Here is a 19,680-nt window from a genome sequence, read left to right as displayed (position 1 = left end):
GTCATGATGTTGTACAGGAATAGAAACCCTGACTAAGACACCCACTTAACCATTTGCATCTCAAGGGTTTCAGCTCAATGTTAATTTCCAAACTGCACTATTAACACTGCATAAATCTTTAAAACACATCAAGAAACATCCTTTGGTGTACTTGTAAATTTGTATCTGCTCCAATGATGAGGTGCCAAGCTTGTTTTTAGCTTGTATGACAGTGTGTTCCTTCTAAGAACAGGCATCATCTCTACAGTCTCAACTAAGTTCCATTCGTCCCTGCTGTAGCTAAACCAGATTACATTTCTACATGGCGTACAGAGCACATCTCTATCCCAGCCAACTGTCAACTCTCCTTTCCTATGATGAAGCTAAGATAGGGTCTTCAGTGTAGTAAGTACAATCTGGAAAGCAGACACCGAATGTAGTGGGCTTTCTAAGGGTTTCAAATTAATGCCAGTGTCGTGTTTATCACTGAACCTTTCTGATCTTTATATTGTTGGCATTTTCAGTATATTAATGCTTACATGGCTGCCCCTACAGAATCTGTATACACAGTTCTTGGCTCAATTCAGTTCATTCCCTAGCAATTCCTTCCACGTTTTAGGCATTGCATATTTCAACTTATTTCCTAGATTTCTAAAGATAAGGGCAGCAGGACAGAAACACATGGCATTATTTATATTAAAGTTTGATGTTATTAACATTATTTTTATTAGCTATTTAACTTTTAGTATTGTATACCAACTGTATTCAACACCAATTATTTTCCTCTTATTTCCTGAGGGCTTTTTTTTTCTGTCTCGGAATAATGAGCATGCTTGATAATGAGCAACTGTATTGTTTGCCTTTTAATGTTTATTCTTACGTTAGTCAAAGAGGAAGCAGTTTCCAGTAGTTTCTCAACTATCCAAGACAACCAAATGTAGTATAAATCAACATTTTCTAATATAGACTGTATCATTCCTAGTCGTAGTCAGTCATTCTTCCTGATTGACACATAGCCCACCCTCATATTCAGACAAGTACAAATTATTACAGATGCTTCCTTCTTGGCATGCCGCTCTGAGGTGGGATCTCAGTAGTATCTTGAGATTAGCTGAAATTAAGTATCCAGAGGATTTTACTTCAAGATTACTCATCAGCGAGGATCTCCATATGATTGTGTGTGTGTGTGTGTGTGTGTGCGCGCGCGCGCGCGTGCGCGCGTGCGTGTGCATGCATAGATATGTGTGTGCATTCATGTGTGCAGGTGTATATGAGGCCACAGGCCAGTTAACATGTCATTTCTCAGGAACCACTAATTTCACTTTTCGAGGCAAGGTTTCTCACTGAAACCTGGATCTTAAAATCAGGCTAACATTGACAAATACAGAAGTGGATGCTCTCAGCCAACCATTAGACTCAGCACGGGGTCCAATGGAGGAGCTAGAGAAAGGACTGAAGGAGCTGAAGGAGCTGAAGGAGCTGACGGTACTGAAGGAGCTTGCAGTCCCATAGAAGGAACAACAGTATGAAACAGTCAGTACTCCCAGAGCTCCTGGGGACTAAACCACCAACCAAAGAGTACACATGGAGGGACCCATGGCTCCAGCTGTATATGTAACAGAGGATGGCCTTTTGGACAATAGCGGGATGAGAGGCCCTTGGTCCTGTGAAGGCTCGATGCCAGGACAGGGAGGCAGGAGTGGGTGGGTTGATGAGCAGGAGAAGGGAGGATGGGATAGAGGGTTTGGGGAGGGGAAACCAGGAAAGGGAATAACATTTGAAATGTAAATAAAGAGAATATTTAATTTTAAAAAAAGAAAAAAGAAAGAAAGAAATCAAGCTAACTGGCTGGCTGTAGAGCTCCAGGGATCTTCCTGTCTCTGCTTCCCCAGCAGGAGGGGTACAAGCTGTGGTCACCAAGCCAGGCTCTATGGTGGGTACTGGACAGTCAACCTCAAGTCGACGTGTTTCCATAACCTCAAGTTTGCACTTGGCTAGGTTGCTTCTCCGTCCCATCTGGAGATGTCATCACTTCATGAATTTTATGACAGACATTCACTCTGTCTTCAAGTCTCCTAACTTCACCACTTCAACTCACAGTGTACTCGATGAAGTTTCCTTCTTGACCTACCGGGTCATTCAGAAAATAGCCTAACCATCAATTCTCATTGCTCAAGAATAAAATTGTCAAATGGGTGTTAGAAAGTAAGTCAACAAAACTGGTTCCATCCCAACATATCAATAGTTACTTCAAATCCATATGATCCCACAACTGTGATATAGCAAATGAAACATGCCAGCTGATAAGTGATTAGCCAATTCAGAGCTGAATTTGCTTCTTCTGACTTCATCGACCATCTCATAGGTGATATGGCACTGAGGGACTCCATGGCTGCAGGGGATAAAGTTCATGCCTAGAAGGGTTGCTTGCATAGTGTTCATAGGTGGGTGTGGAGCAAAGTTTGGGTAGAGCAATGAAGACAGTCTGCACATGGGCTGGGTGGGATATCTCTGGACTTACTGTCTTGCTTACTGGATGTATAATGACCGTGTTATAACTTCAGCCCACTGAACTGGAAGCAGTATGTCTGCCAGCGAAGTCCCCACTACACTTACTGATGAGCAGGAATTGGACTGTGTTCAAAAGTTATCAGAGTAAAGATGTTCCCTGCACTTCTCATTTCTTAATTGTATAAACACAAGAGAAAGTCGATGTGTTTTTTGTTTGTTTGTTTGTTTGTTTAGTGGATCTGAATATACTTCCTCTAAAAACTCAGAATTTAAAAATACTATGATATCCAATTTTATCATTTTAAAAGGATTGGCCCTACTAACCCCACTTTCTTCTAACCTTTACTCAAATCAATTCTTGCTAAAGGAATCAATCTTCTATTAAAAGTATTTAGGAAATAATTGTGTGAAAAATGATAAGTCGGCCTTTCTACTCTATATCTGTACATCTACTCTCAACCAGTGACACGTTAGTTGTGTTAGGCTAACCCTTCCTCTGCATCCTGTCCTGCTCCCTTTTATGGGGAAGGGTTTATCCAAACCTGTGTGCTTTGAACTCCTAGAGTAGCGGTATGAAGGCCATCTCATGAGAGAAAGAAATTATGATTGGACCCTCAGAGATATGCGTGGCCAGTAGAGCTATTAACCTTTATACACTGCCACATGTATCATAGGTCCCAAAGTTTCTGAACTGGAGGAGAAGCTCTGAAAGACCCTAGAATTTGCAATGCGTAGCATTTTCCTTTTGTTTGTATTTAAATCATAAGAATGTTTTAAAGGATTTGTCCTTATAAAAACTCTAAGCAACACCCAACCAATCTGTTGTAGTGGTATCTCCTTCTAATAGAACAAGTCATGAACTTGGTGTACCAGGAAGCTTGGGGGAGGGCGTACCTGTGAGCTTAAGCAGTAAATGGACGTTCACGCACCGTCAAATACCAGAAGATCGTTTACTTTTCTCCCTGACAAACATCCGTGCTCCCACCGTGTTCCCATAAGACCCAGTATCTACCCACTGGCATATCCAAAGATTGGCACTGTCACATTAAGGGACTTTGCATGTGTTCCAGCTTTTTACGGGTGCACTTGAACTTCACAGTAAAGCACGCTGGTGGGATTCCCCATCCATAGAAGGGCAGACCACAGAAGGATGCCTGAACTAGGAGTGGACATAAGTTTAGAACTAATTTAGCAAGAATTTTAGGTTCCTCAGGATCTAGAGGATAATTCTTAAGAAGGACAGGTAATCTGGGAAGACACATCTTCACTGTTGATCTTGCTTTCTGTGGAAGGAGTGGCTATCTTCTATGAAAGAGATGAGAACAGAGCAGGCCCTTGAAAATCTGGGAGGAATGGACCCCCAGACAGAGGTTAAATGCTGCATTGAGATGGTCTCTTACAGTGACAGTGACTTGTGGGCGTATGTGTGTGTGAGTGCGTGCATGCGTGTGTGTGTGTGTGTGTGTGTGTGTGTGTGAGTGTGTATGTGTATGGGTGTGTGTGCGTGTGTGTGATGAAACAGGATTTCATTTGTTTAGTCTCGACTAGGCTCGAACTTACAATCTTCCTTCCTCAAACTTCCTGAGTGCTGCTGATTGCAAGCATTTCCCACTAATCACAGTTTCATAGATGACTTGCATGTAATGCATTCGTATTATCTCTCTATTGATTAAACCATTTGTGACTTCATCTTCCTGAACTTGTTTACATGTGTATGTGTATATGCTACTGTGTATGTGTATATGCTACCGTATCCATCCAGTTTGTTAGCAAATCACGGTGACCACTGATGAGAAAATGGGGGCAACTGAAAACGTTACAGGAGAGGCAGGAATGGCTCTTTACGGGAATTTTGTCTTTACATATTTTACTCTGTCTTTATAACATTAAACAATTCAAGTGGACAGTGCTTACTGTTTCTTCACTAATTACATTCCCAGCATTTACCCCTTTCCTTCCATACAGACATCTGAACATTGTCAGCATCTCTACATTTGCCTGGCAAAATAAACCCTTATAGATTTTGCTAATGGTTAATTTGTTAACTTGATACTAGACCCTAGAGTTTTCAATTCATAGAATTTTCCTGTTTTGTTTTGTTTTGTTTTGTTTTGTTTTAATCATTAGAATATATTAGCATGTTTGGCTTTACAAAAACTCCAAACAACACCAAGCAAATTTGTTGTAGTTATATCTTCTAGATTCTGCTATAGAATCTAATTGCAGCTGCCCCTAGCAACCAAACAATGTGATCTCTTGGCTTCCCTTTAGGATGAACTATAACCTGTAAGGGGAAATTAACTCTTTCCTTCCCGAGTTAATCTTGGTTATGGTCTTTCTCACAGCTGTAGAAATCTAAACTAAGACACACAAACACTACTCAGAATGGATCAATGAGCTAAGCACTTTTTCTTCTGTGGGTCAGGACACTGAGGCATAGAGAAGCTAAGCTCCTGTCCTACAACAGAATGAGCAATGAAGGAGCTAAGTCCAAAGTTTCCCCAAGCTACTACTTAGAATTGTCAGACGGGCTTGAATTTGGATAGAAATAAAAAAAAAATCCATACATAGTAATTCAGTGAGAGTAAATGTTTTTTAATATGGAGTAAACAATATAGCGTTCACTTATTTCTGTATTTCCACCTGAAACACTGTTTCCCTTTATAGAGGGTAGTGGATAGGAGGGAGATGGCATGTTTCTCTACTTCTAAGAAATTTAGCTGGACCTCAGGAATCCACTTAGCCCAAAGGAGAATAACAAATACATCGAACTAAATGGGATAGGGTTTTTTTTTTTTTTTAATTATCTCTGCAGCAGTATATGTCAACCTTAAGAGTTAACACACGATTTAGGGATGTCCACATTAACAAGCCACTTTGAATTGAGGCAAGCTGAAAAGCAAGTCTGTTTAAGCAGTGTGTACTTGACTTCCTCCGCAGCCCCGAGGTGAGCATAGTTGTTAAATGCCGAGAGCTTTAGAATGTGAACATCATGACTCATTCTTTAGGTGTTTTCTGTGGCGAGGTCTCACAGCAGTACAGACTGAGGGAGAGCAGATGCTGGCACCATCGTTTTCTCTGTAGTCCTGAAATCGTGGCCTTCTCCTTCCTCTTCCTTGCCCTCTCCTTCCCTCACCTTAGCCCTACTTTCCTCTTTTCTCTATATGTTCAAGTCTAGTTATGCTATATTGGACATTATGCCTATCCTAAAGGGCATTTTATTTTTCCAAATGCAGTCATATTGGAAGATACTTGTGGCTAAGTCCTCCGTTTTGGCATTCTGGGGAGACACAATTCATACCATAACACTAGAACCAGAAAGATGGAGACTGTGAAATCAGTCAGTTTGCATGGGATGTTCAGCATTTGAATTTTCTCTCTGACTTGGCTTTGACCAAAACACAATGTGGGAGAGGAGTGGTGTGTGTGTCTGTGTGTGTCTGTGTGTCTGTGTGTGTGTGTGTGTGTGTGTGTGTGTGTGTGTGTGTATTTCACTCTTAAATACTATTAGGAAGTGTCTTCTAGTGTACTTTTCAGAGTGGTTACCATGCATTAAAGGCTATATTGAACTCTGTTGCTTACAATTCATCAGCTAGGCAAGGGGAAAGACACATGAAGGTACTTCATTGAAAAGATTAGTGTGGTGGGCTAAAGATGTGACAAGCAAGGCCTGTGACCTCCTCACAGCAATGCCTGTTCTTCTGGAGAGAGGACCTGTTAGCTGCAGGAACGTTGAGACATGTAAGCACCAGTGTTTGGCAGAGGTGAGTCTCATTTTAAGTTGCATCTACACAGAATTTGAAATACAGGACAGAGAGCCAAGGAACACGTGTATCTTTATCTCTTATGATAATGAGAGGAGATGAAAAGTATTTAAGTGTATCACTACGAAATATTTGAAGTACTTTTGAAGGAAAACATTGTTTCTACCTTGTAATATTCCCTTTGTGTTGTAAGAGTATTTGAGATAATTTTGCTTGGATCTATTTTACTACTATCTTGATTTCATTATAGATCTCTGTGGGAAATGAGTAGATAAAATGTAGTGGACTTTGTAGCTTGTTGAAATAATCTGGAGAGTCACTGGGCAGACAGGTAGGCAGGAAAAGTCAGAGAAAGGCAATTTTCCAAAGTAAGCCTCAGAAGTATGACATTTTTACAAGTTGTGCTTATCTGCCGTAGGATAGAATATAGCTGTAAATAAACCTTGGCACGACTCAAAAGGAATATTTTTGTTTATTTGTTTAACTACTAAAGGATATTGTGGTACTCTTAGGGCAGGCAGATCACTGAAATAGTCTCTGGCTACTTGGCCAGCAGGACATGTGAAGCATCTGTCACCGGCAACCAGCTGCTGATTCTGTTTCTCTCAGTTCTCCCCGTTGCCCTCACCCTGTCTACCCAGTTCTCAGCCCCTCTCTTCTCCCCCCCCCTTCCTTCATCTCTTCTACTTCTCCCCTCTCCTTCCTCCCTCCCTTTTCTTCTCTACTTCTCTCCCCCTCCCCTCTACATTCTCCTCTCTTTTGTCTTGTATGGATTAGCATAGTTAGTATTTAAAATTATTATAGGAATGACAGGCAGCAGCTCGGTTGATAGAGTAGCCTTGACTCACAAGCATGAGGATAGCTGCCATCAATGTAAAAGGGATTAACAGTAGCTCATGTTTGATGGCCCAGCTCTGGGGAGTGAGGAATGGATATAGCATCTTGCAGACTTGCTGGCCAATCAGTCTAGCCAATGTAGAGCTCCGAATTCATTGAGAAACTACCTCAAAATTTAAGGTAGAGGGCAATAGAAGAAGATATACCCAGTACTCACTGGCCCCTCTTGCACGTGTATACAAGTGTATGAGAGGCCAAATCTATTCCATTTTGAAACTGGACTCCATCTTAAAAGAAAAGAACCCTGAGAACTTGACATGCAGCTGAACCCAATCTGCACCCAAGTACCAGGAAGGAGCCCATGGTCTGCCCTTGGCACATACCCCAGAGTTACTCCCTAGCTACTTCCCAGCAGCAGTTAATCAAAGGTTAGTCTGATTGTTTCAGATGTACTTTCAGACCTCAGACCGTTGACTGCTCACGGTCTTGCTTCAGAGCACCCACCTGCCCACTTACAATAGTCATTCAGTTAGATGCTTGCCAGGATGGACACCCCCCACTTGTTCCCATTTCCTATAAAACCTTGTCCTAATGAAAGTTTGGGACTTCTTCACCAAACCATCCTGCTATGTCAGGGTTGGCAGTGATTAGGCCCAAGCTCAAGCTTGAGTAGAAAGACCGGGATGTGATTACATAAAAATATCCTACTTGATATTTTGGGACTCATGAACAAGGCACAGTATATAAATACACATACATGCACGCACGCAGGTATGCAGGCACACACATACACATAGCACTTACATACACATAGCACAATTATATGAACTACTATTATTTCCTCTTTTAAATTAACATTTCATTAGCATGAAATAATTAGTTTTGTTATGACACTGTTACTCTGTGAATTATTGCACTTTATTCACATTCAAGCCCCACAATTCCGTTATCCCTGTCTCCTTCTGCTTTCCTCCTTTCTCCCCCACCAAATAGTGTCCTTCTACTCCCATGTCTTACATGTATATATGTGACATGGACATATATGTTTTTATAAAAATGTTTTAAAATCAAGTCCACACATGAAATAATACATATGCTGCTTGTCTTTCTAGGGTGCGGCTTATGGTTCGCATCCTCCGCTCTATATGAGGGAAGCAAGGCATAAGGGAGCCCATGAGAGTCTAGACACAGCACTCGGGAGGCAGAGGCAGGCAGATTTCTGAGTTCGAGGCCAGCCTGGTCTACAAAGTGAGTTCCAGGACATCCAGGGCTATACAGAGAAACCCTGTCTCGAAAAACCAAATATATATATATATATATATATATATATTGTTTGTTCTTCCACAGGAGTTGGGCTTGCCCACATGAGAGCTCATAACTGTGTAACTCCACCTCCATGGGATATGATACCTTATTTTAATCTCTGCAGACAATGGACAGACAGGTAGTAGATATAACACATTTAGAGAAAGAGTCATATATATAAACTAATAAATTGAAAAAAATAATTTAAGAAATACCCTATGAGCTCTTCCTTCCATACTAACCTGCTGTCTTTCATTAAGACTGACAGATTTTACAGTAGGAGGCACATCTGCTGCTCTTTGAGTACCCGAGAATACTACTGGCCTTTAGTCAGGCTATATTAGAGGCATCTGATTTGCCAGGAGCTGAGACAAACAGAAGGAATCGTCTTGTGATTGAGGCAGATGAACTGTTCATGAAGTGATACTGAGCAAGCCGCTCACGTCGCTGCCTTCTCCTGCCTTCTCATCCCTCTGTATTATAATTTCAGTCCCTCCTGAGGGTTACAGCGACTCTAAACTCCGTCAGCTAATAGACCATACTGCAAGGATCATTATCATCCCAAGTTACTTAATCAATTGTGCCTGTTCTTTTTTCTCATTTTCCCAGCTCTTGGATGGAATTCACTGATCATTTTTGCATTAGCAACTACTATGAGCATGATTTCTCAGGTCTGACTTTCCTTTCGTCTCTCTAATACCACCAGGTCTGGTAATGTGTTCCCTGTCTCTTAAATAGAAAGAACTCTACTATCACACAGGCTGAACAATGGACCTTTTCCAGTACAAAGTGGCTCTCAAGACACCACCTTTCAACCACAATGTAAATTTCCAGGGTCACCTGAGGACCTGTCCTTATGGGCACATCTCTCATCAAGCTCCCAAGTCCACACCTCGCTGACCTCTACACGTCCCAAGATCTCCTCATGACCCCTCTGATGTGATCCATGCTCTGTGTTACTGTGGCTCTGTCTTTCTTACTGACATTCTAAGTAATAATCAAGATAGTCTTGCTGTTCTACATTTTATTTATTTTTGTTTTTTGGATAATTACGTAATTTCTTCTTCTCTTTCCTCCATCCCAACTCCTTTCTGTCTTTAAAATTATTTTCACTAACTCCCTCCCCTCTCTCTCACATACATACACACACAAATATTACTTCCTGATTACTGCACACATTATTGTTATTTCTACACTTTTGCATTTGCCCCCATACTCCAGCATGTAGAGAGCTGCCCTGAGCCTGCTTACTGGCTTACCCTTTTTCTGGAACAATCAATAGGATTGTCTGTCACAAGCCCCAGCCTGTTTACTCTTACCTGGCTGGACCTTCCTCTGGAACCATCAGTAGGATTGTCTGTCACAAGCCCCAGCCTGTTTACTCTTACCTGGCTGGACCTTCCTCCGGAACCATCATCAGGACTGTCTGTCACAAGCCCCAGCCTGTTTACTCTTACCTGGCTTGCCCTTCTTCTGGAACAATCAGCAGGACTGTCTGTCACAAGCCCCTGTCTGTTTACTCTTTCTATTTCTATTTTGCTGCTGTTGTTTGGTTTTGCATCTTAGAAGGGGATATCACAAAATCCAGGGCTGCCTTGAGTTTATTGTGTACCCAAGGATAAACTTTTAAGTCTCTTGCCATCCAGGATCTTGGGATGAATGCACGTTCTTCCATGCCTGAACGACTCTTTCTTTTGTTTTGTTTATTTTTGAAATTGTAATTTAACTACAATGTTCCTTCATTTTTCTCCTTCCAAACCTGTCCTTATGCCCCTCCTTATAGTTCTTCCCTGAGTGATTACATTTAGCCACATAGACTCTCTGTATATATAGTCTATGTGGCTAAATGTATATGTATAATATATATACATACATACAAATATATATATATGTATGTATATATATATGTTATTATATATTATCATTCTTTATGACTGCATTTCTCAAGCCCTAGCCTGTTCCTTATGGTTATCATTCAATGTAAGGTATGTTTTACTTTGTCTTTAGCTTGTCCTGTTACAGTTATATTGTCACACCATAACACCAGAGTGATGCTTACCATAGTATAGCTTGTGGATATTTAAACAGTATATGACAGATGAATTAGTAAATTAATAAGTTCATATAGCAGTGTGTCCAAATATGCAAAGAGAGTTCTTATGCAAATATGACACCTTCTCTAAAGTCTTTGAGAGAATTCTGTTTTTCAACAGCATGAGTAAAATGTTACTTGCAGCATCACTGATTTTACTAATTTTCCATGAGTTTATGATATATATGAAGATTCACTACTTTTCAACAATTATAATTATAAAATACTTAAAGTAGTAGTATTTTCAAATAAAAGTTTTCATGTTGTAATTTGATAGTTTGATAAGTTGATTGCATGTCTTTGTAAGTCGAATAATTCTTCATTAGGTTATAAGTGACAAATAGTGATACTCTCAACTAATATTTCCTAATGTTTTATATCTAATTATATTATACTTATAGAAAAATGTAATATGTGTGTCTTATAAATACAAGTAATTGTAATACGTTTATGACTATGCAGAATGTGATTTTAAATGTTCAACAAATGGACTTGTAAACACATATATGAATGTAAGCATAAAAGTATCTGTGACAAAACCATTTTATATTTGCTAATCATGTTAGACTAGATTTTACATTTTCCTTAAGAAGGATGAAATGCTCACAATATTGAAATTTCAAAAACTATGTTTCTAATCATACCTTTGCTGTTAACTCAAGAGATTTGAACAAGCTGAATTCTAGAAGGTATGACTTGTTAGGGCTCTTGGCGAAATCACCAGCATCTACAAGAGATTGGCCTAGAGTAAGTCTGAACAATGTCGTTGCATGGATTACCTGTATGTGTATTTATAGCCTCCACACACATAAGGGAACAACCCTCTAACTCTTACATTCTAAACAGTATTAAGTCCTTATGAGTCTGAGCAAGGCAGATTCAAAGCTGGAACTATTTATTAAGCTTATCCTAGGCCTTTCTATGGCTCAGTCCAACAACATTCCTTGCAGGGATATTTGTTAATATAAATAGATCAGCGGGTGCATGTCAGTTCTTTGGCCAGCTCCCACCTGAAGAAATAAACAAGGTTTGAAAATTATAAAAAGTACTGTTCAAGTTGACAGGACTGGGTGAATATAAAAGTTTAAATAACTTCTCAAATCTATTTTTTTCTCTTATTTCAGAGCCTATCTCATGTACAGTCTAAAAACTATTGAGTTTAAAATTGTCCTAGAAATACTCTTTGGCTATATCCTGCTTTTAGAAAATTAACATCTCAGATTAAAAGTAGAAACAATTTTGATTTGGAATATGAGTCAGGAATTCACACTTGTCGTCTAGAAAACCTGAGTTGAGCTCCTAATATCTATGTTCTTAAAATAGCCTACAAATGCAGTTTCCGGTAATCTAGCATCTTCCTCTGACCTCTGCAGTCAGGTGAGACACATGCACGACGTATCTGTCAATGGAAGCACACCCAAGAAGGGTTATTTGTTTCTAAAAATTTGTCTTTACAGTCGTCAAGCACTTACGTAACAAATGTTAAATATTTAAACCTATGTTTAAATTGTTTAAATCCATACTTAGGAGATTTTCTTAAAAAATAAGGTTTGGGCTTTCAACAACTCAGTAACCTGGATAATCAGCTATCCATGGAGTCCTGAGATTATAGCAGCAGAGTCTTGCCAGGGCTGAACCTGACCCGGTCAAGTACTGAGGAAGGACACTGTCAGAAGATCCCAAGGGCTGATGACGTCTGGCAATTTCATCAACAAAGGGGGGAAAAAAAAAAAATATATATATATATATATATATATATATATATATATATATATATATATGGTGGATGGAGCAGAGCCCCAACAGATATACTTTATTTATTCTCTCTGCTTTTTTTATACCTTCATAGACAGAAGTTCTTTATAAAATTACCTCCTAGGTAAAATGTTACAGAAAAGGGGAGTTCCAGAAGGATGTTGATAGTAAGTTTAAAGCAGTGCTTCATTCTATAAGCTCATTATAATTTCAAAACAACAGTTTCATGTGGCCTTGATTTACCATAGTGCACACATGTGGCCTCATTCTTGGACCTGATCTAGAATGAAAGTTTTTCCTTGGTCACACATCTGTCCCAAGCGTATTTTTCTTCTCAGCGTAGTTTATGAAAGTTCATTGTATTCTTTATTATGTTAACTTTAGTTACTATTCTGTGAGAATGGGGCCCATTCTGTTCTTGATTCTATCTTTAGTACATCTATCTTTCTGACAAAACAACTAAAACCATCTCCTTAAATTTTCTTCCTAAAATTATTTGAATCAAATCAGGAATTCTATAAAGTCATTAATTCATCCAAACAGCATTAATTCATGAAAGTTCATCTTCATGTTGAGCTGCAGGATATTAGCCCAGTAGGGTGGGCCAATGCCCAGGCCTCGTGAGTCTCTGCAATAGTGGCAGGAAAGGCATATCAGCAGCAAGAAGCAATCCTGGGACAAAGATTCCGGGTCTGTGTCTCTCCAGAGTGCACCTATCCCAGCCATGAGAAACAGTGGGCCATCACCAGCAAACTCACTTGCTTGCCACAGGCTTTCCTAGATGACTTCTGTCAGAGAAACTAAAGCAGCTGTGAGCTACTATAAGGAACACCATCTTGTCCCATCGACTACCAGTGTGCTCCTCCTCGCCACCGCCATGACCAGGACCTACCCTACTGTACAGTAAAACCGTTGCTGCCCATCACTCTCTGTATTCTTAGTATGCCCAGTGTTTAATTCATAGCACCTATGGCCAACAATAATATATTCTGTACACAAAGTCTAATGTAATCTTCATAGTAGCAGAACATCTATTTCTTTAATATGTCTCTGGCACCTAGGGTTGAGAATGATCATAAGAATTTCTTCATAAGCAGTTACTGGATGGAAGGATAGATGAAAGCATGAATGAAAACCGTGCTAACTCAAGGCTTCTTACTTCCTCTTGTCTTCCTCTTGTCTGAAGTTTCTCCTTCAGCTCCAGTAGAGCCTTGCCCTTTATAGTCTACCCTCTACCCTCGGCTACTGTTTCCATTATGAATCGATACTCTGCTCCGGCCCTACTGCCTCACAAGCCCTTGGCAAACAGTCACCATAGCTCTAGTTCTCTTGATACTTGTTAGTACACAGCAAACATCATTTATGAAAAGTGCTTGGGTACAGAAATGTTTCATGGTTTTTATACTCTTTTGCACATGTTTTGCTGTTTACATATACAGAGTAAGATCTTAGAGATGGGACTCAAGTCAGAACAAGATATTTGTATATGGTTCATATGCATTATACCTATAGCCTGGAAATTTTAATATACTTTAAACAATTTTTTCATGGTTTATCCATGCATACAGTATATATTAATCATATTTACCTCATACTCCTCCCCTTATCTCATTCCTTCTCCTCTCCAATGTCACATTTTCATTTTTTTTTATACCCCACTGACTCTTCTTGGTGCTAATCATATGCTCATGGTGTAGGCTACCTTCTGGAATGCGGTTAGCATTACCAGGGGCTGCATCCTTAAAAATCTGATTTTCCCTACCCCAGAAGCCATTTTAGTCCACCTATATTTTGATTACAAACTATTACAATAGGAATGTTTTGCTTGTGACATCATGTTGGCACCCAAAAACTTTGGGACTTTTGAAGTAGTTCTGATTTTCAATTTTTGGATGAGAATATTCACCTTGTACACTGATTGCTTTTTCCTATCTCTGAAGTAGGATCTACCCAGTATGTTCACATGAATGAAAGATGCTCTAACAACAAACTGATTTTTATAAATGAAGTATACCCCAAAGGTAGGCTTATTATATAAATGAATAAATACCAACAGTATTTTCAGTGGCATGAATGAAGTTCCTGCTTTATGTGTATATACATGTTCTACAAAAACATGTCACATGGGAAATACAAAACACCTAAAAAAGGAAAAAAGAAGATAAGAGGAGGGGAGAGGAGCGAAAAGGAAAGGGAAGAGAGGAGAAGAGAAGAGAAGAGAAGAGAAGAGAAGAGAAGAGAAGAGAAGAGAAGAGAAGAGAAGAGAGAAAAGAAAAGGAACTCTTGAGTCTCTGGTGGAAATTGGACATGTCTATGAGTATTGGTAGCAATTTAATAGCTACATTAGTTTTTTTAAAGAGCAATTTAAAAATCACAATGAAGATCACTTGCATTTTAAACTGCGAAAATTTTCCCTATCATACCGCAGACTACCTCCTTTCTGGAGTCTCCTATCTGCGTGGAATGGGTCTCAGTTGCAGATGAGCGAGGATTCTGTGAATGACAAACAGACTGACATGAGAGAGCATGTAGAATCTGAGTGTAATGTTCAAATTGAGCATCAAACTTTTAATACAGAACAAACAAGGGAAGCCAGGTGGGATACATCCAAAAGAGTTACAGTGACACAAGACAAAGGATTATATACATCAAAAGACCAGGGGGGACCAGGCAGCTTGGAGGAAGTCAGGTGTTGTTAACCCCCACCACTAGTGGTTCCCAGTAAATCCTTGATTATGCTGTTCCTTTGGGCCAGGCCAATGCGAATTCCCTGTCCTCAGTAAACACTTCTGCAGACTAGCTCTGAGCTGGTCTGGCTCTGTTCTTTGTAATGCCTAATTAGTTTCACAGGTCTTTACTAGAAGTAAATTTGAATGTTAATGAATAGGTAACCTTCTCACTGAATTCTGCTGAATTCCAAGCTTGTTTAATGAATAGGTAACCTTCTCACTGAATCCTGCTGAATTCCAAGCTTTGTTGGCTTCAGGGATTTTCTGGGAAGTTGGAACACTGGTGGAAACTCACCTATGATAAAAATTCAATCTTTAAAGGTACTTATAATACACCATACTAAAGTGGGGATAGGGTTTGAGTGTATGGATTATGATAATGCCAAGGTTTCCAGGAGGCTGAGTTTCCTTGAAACTCCTTTGCCTCAGGACTGCTTCCAGGTTTCCAAACCTGTAATGCGAGTCACTACTGGAGTGGGCGTGGCACTATAGTAACTGGAATGTCCATAACTGAAGACTTGGTTTAGTTTGGAATCAGCATTGCTATCTAGTGGAAGAATGCCAACTTTTGTATGATAAATTAAATAGAATGAGAGATTTGTTTACTAAGATGTATAATGTCCCATTGTTGAGTTCAATAGTGCTCTTCTGATTTTATTTTTTTCACTGTTCATCCACGCATTCAGTATATATAGGAAAAGCACTGAACAATACTCATGTATCACCTGCGGACCTGGATATTGATTTTAGCTGCAGGTAGATAGATGTTCAGTGGCAGGTGTGGAGTGAGCAACAAAGAGTAGCCAAGTAGGACTGGGAGATAAAGACTGTCTCCAGTGCTTGCTGTGTCTGCAGTGCCTGAACACTTTATACCACATGTGCATTGGCTTTAGCACAGATACCTATAAGAATGTGAACAGCAGAGCACGGCATCTATTAGATCTTTGATTATACAACTTGAAAAAGAGATCCAGTGACCAAATGAGAAGGTGGGATGCCACCTTTGATATGACGTATTTAGAAATGTACTTAGATACCTGCATTTGTGAAAGATAATGGGGAATGAAAATTGTATGGATAGGTGCATATTTTATATACGGAAAGTATTTCAAATGTGTCTTAAAGCATGCAACACAAAAAAGTAAACCAGAAATGCATATGGAACGTGTTTGGGGGGAAAAAAAGCTTAGTAGCTTCTCTTACTATTTGGCATTTATTGTATGTATAATTGTATGTGTAATTAAGTCAATATTTTAAATGTTTAGAGTTTTTAAACAACTGAAATGAGCCAATACTGGCTAGTTTTGTGTCAACTTGACACAGGCTGGAGTTATCACAGAGAAAGGAGCTTCAGTTGGGGAAATGCCTCCATGAGATCCAGCTGCAAGGCATTTTCTCAGTGATTAAGGGGGGAGGTCCGCTTGTGGGTGGTGCCATCTCTGGGCTGGTAGTCTTGGGTTCTATAAGAGAGCAGGCTGAGCAAGCCAGGGGAAGCAAGCCAGTAAAGAACATCCCTCCATGGCTTCTGCATCAGCTCCTGCTGCCTGACCTGCTTCAGTTCCAGTCCTGACTTCTTTCAGTTATGAACAGAAATGTGGAAGTGTAAGCTAAATAAACCCTTCCCTCCCCAACTTGCTTCTTGGTCATGATGTTTGTGCAGGAATAGAAACCCTGACTAAGACAGAGCCCATATTTATTTTTATTTTATTATGTACCAAATTATAGGCACATACTTATGATTTCTGTATGTGGTGGCCAAGACAGGAAGGTCAGGATCTCAAAGCTAGCCTTGGCCAGATCGAAAAGACCAAACCAACCTGAACTAAACAGGAAGACTCTATCTTAGAAAAACAAGGAAATTGAAATAATGAACTAGTGTACTGTACAGATGCCAAGCAGGTTATATGGCTGAATCAGAAGGTTGGAGAGAGCCATGCTTCCTTCGAATGCATAATTCATACCTGTCCTACCTAACTAGGTAACCCATACACATAACCCACATCCCAGACTAGATAGCGTAAAATAAGGTGTAGTAAAAGCGATCAATGAAACTAGGTATTACTGCTCCTTTATATGAAGGTTAGAGATACATGGCAGTACCGATGCTATAGGAATTTTCATTTTGAGCAGTCTCCTAATGTTTGGAGGGGATGGTCCATTCCTGTAGTTCTGCTTCTGCACAATTGGACTATTTCAGTTTAGGAACCTGTTAAATTGCTCAGTGTTATTTTCCATGTAACAATCCGGTGCCAGACCCATTCTTTTTGGTGCAGTTGCCATAGTGGTACTACACTAGTTCACTTCTGTTCTCAGAGACCCGGGCCATCCCTGGAGCCGCAGGCTGCCATACTTACCACTCACCTCTCAACAAAAGTACTCTTTGGGAGACAATGGCATTCTCTATTCTCTTCAGCCATTATTAAACATCTAATGCTAACGAAAAGTAACTATTGCCTTTGCAGAGCCAATGGCTATTCAGGAGGAAAAAAAAAAAAAAAAAACTGGCTCAATAAAACTTGGTTTCTGTTTCCATTCTCCCCCAATCAGAGTCCGGCCACAAGAAGTTAAAAAGCACCATCCAGAGGAGTACAGAAACGGGAATGGCGGCTGAAATGCGGAAGATGGTGAGACAGCCAAGCCGGGAGTCCACGGATGGCAGCATCAATAGTTATAGCTCAGAAGGAAAGTAAGTGACATGGCGTCTTGCTGCATGTGGCCTTAAAGTTTAGGGTGTTCTAGACTTCTTCTGAGTCACGTGTTCATGTACCCAGAAGTTTCAGTACCTGCTTCAAACGAACCTGACATCCTGGGGACACCCGAGGACATATCCATGCACCTGTTCAATCTGTCAAAGGAATAGAGCGGGGTCCTTCACATAACAGATAGTATAGAAATGCCACATTTAATGAATCCTTTCATATAGGAAACATCCGGCCTGGCTCTGCCACCAGAAGCACCTGAATGAAAATTTAAAAGCAGGAAACTGATTTCTGATTTGCAATTTCTCTCCACACTATTCTGAGCTGCATGATGTTGTAAATCTGATGCATTTTTTACACATAGACAACTTACATTTTCCTGTTTTTAAAATACCACTAAGTCATTTTTACTTTAGCATAAAAAAAAAAAACTCTATCTACCTCATTTTTCTAAATAAAGTTTTTTTAGTTCTAAAATTAATTCTAAATGTATAAAGACACATTTTTTTGTTGTTGTTTGTGAGAACTTTTACTAGTATGTGTGGTTACTAAACAAAATCTGTATTTTTCTATTTTTAAAATTTTGGGGGTTAAAACTGAACTCTTTCAGAGGAAATATTTCTTCTAAGTAACCACTATGTTTGGTTAGTGGGTCACAATAGATGAAACACCTATGAATTTTTCATATTTATCCAGCTATTTAAATCTGGATTTAATATTTCATATTTAAATCTGAATAAATTAGGATTTGCAAAATAGCTTCCTAGGTAAAGGCTGTGCCTAATGACGCCCAGAACCCACTGGTTTCTGAAGGTTGACCTCTGACATCTATACAAAGCCGTGGCAGGTGCATGACTTCTTATGTGCACACACACACACACACACACACACACACACACACNCACACACACACACACATACACACACACACCACACACACACACACACACATACACACACACATACACATACCACATACACACACACACACACACACCAGTAATAGTAAATTCAAATTTTCAAAATTGAAAACATTAGATGTATTCTCTGTAAGAGGTTGTACTGTCCTATAATATTTACTAAATATACTAGCAGCTGTTTAAAATGCTCATGGATAAACATGTAAAGTTAATGAGATTAACTTACAAATATCTAGAAAAGTTGACATGTTATAAACTGTAACAGAATCTTCCTGAATGGAGCCTCGGGCCTTAAAGTGAGATTATAAACTGCCAAAAGCCAGCTCTGGTCAGGGGAATGCATTGGACCCAGGACAAAAGGCCAAGGACTCAGGCCTTGTAGGAAAACTTAACTCCCTAACTGTACTTGATTTTAGAAGCTGATGGCTTCTGAAAAAAAAACCTTTCTTGCTTATTCTGTGGTTAAAACCCCAGCTGGCTTTGGAGATTAACACCCAAGGTTTAACAGCAGGGGATTCAGTTCTTCCCTCCTGCAGGTCGGAGTGCAAGACTGGAAAAGCTAACTCCTTGTCAGCTAGAGCAAGTTATGCTTGCAGAAAGAAGCACTCATTTTGAAAAGAGATGTGAATCTTTATTTGTGAAAGGGAGAAAAAGGGAAACTACTTTCTGTTGTCATACTTAATTCTTATATCTTTTCAGGATACATGATCACATCATATTCCAAGTAACATTTTTTTTTCAAAAGTCCATGTTTAAAACATAAATTCAAATCAAAAATTGAATAAGAAGTTGCAGCAGAGATGTTTACATGTGTTTCTAGTGAGAATAGTCGTCTAATTAATCGTTCTTTTTCTGCTACTAGATCTACAGGTTCATTAAGAGTTTAAAACAATAATTCTTATGTGATAAATTAGCACAGTTTTGTCAAGAGGCAAATTATCTGCCTTTTGTCTCATTAGTATTGAAGTGTTGTATGGATAAATCCAGTCAATATTTTATCTTTTATCCTTGCGCTTAAAATAAATTGTCCAATCCCAGTTTATGACCTTTAGTTATCGGGTAATGGTTTTACAACCACCTAGAAGTAAT

The 19,680-nt window shown here is 39.5% G+C and overlaps 1 protein-coding gene across 27 annotated transcripts in view; it reads left to right on the top strand.

Annotated features, from left to right (window-relative positions):
* Rims1 (regulating synaptic membrane exocytosis 1) overlaps window positions 1-19,680 on the top strand; it is a 480,520-nt gene that overhangs the window by 452,250 nt on the left and 8,590 nt on the right. For all 27 annotated transcript variants that reach the window (XM_029538285.1, XM_029538283.1, XM_029538282.1 and 24 more), the window contains one exon: window positions 17,520-17,658. In XM_029538285.1, coding sequence (XP_029394145.1) covers window positions 17,520-17,658 — 139 coding nt within the window. The remainder of the gene's footprint in view (window positions 1-17,519; window positions 17,659-19,680) is intronic.

This window comes from Mus pahari, chromosome 5, assembly GCF_900095145.1.
Source record: "Mus pahari chromosome 5, PAHARI_EIJ_v1.1, whole genome shotgun sequence".
Taxonomy (NCBI): domain Eukaryota; kingdom Metazoa; phylum Chordata; class Mammalia; order Rodentia; family Muridae; genus Mus; species Mus pahari.
Note: the sequence above shows the minus strand (reverse complement) of the source record. Positions and strands in the feature narration are given on the sequence as shown.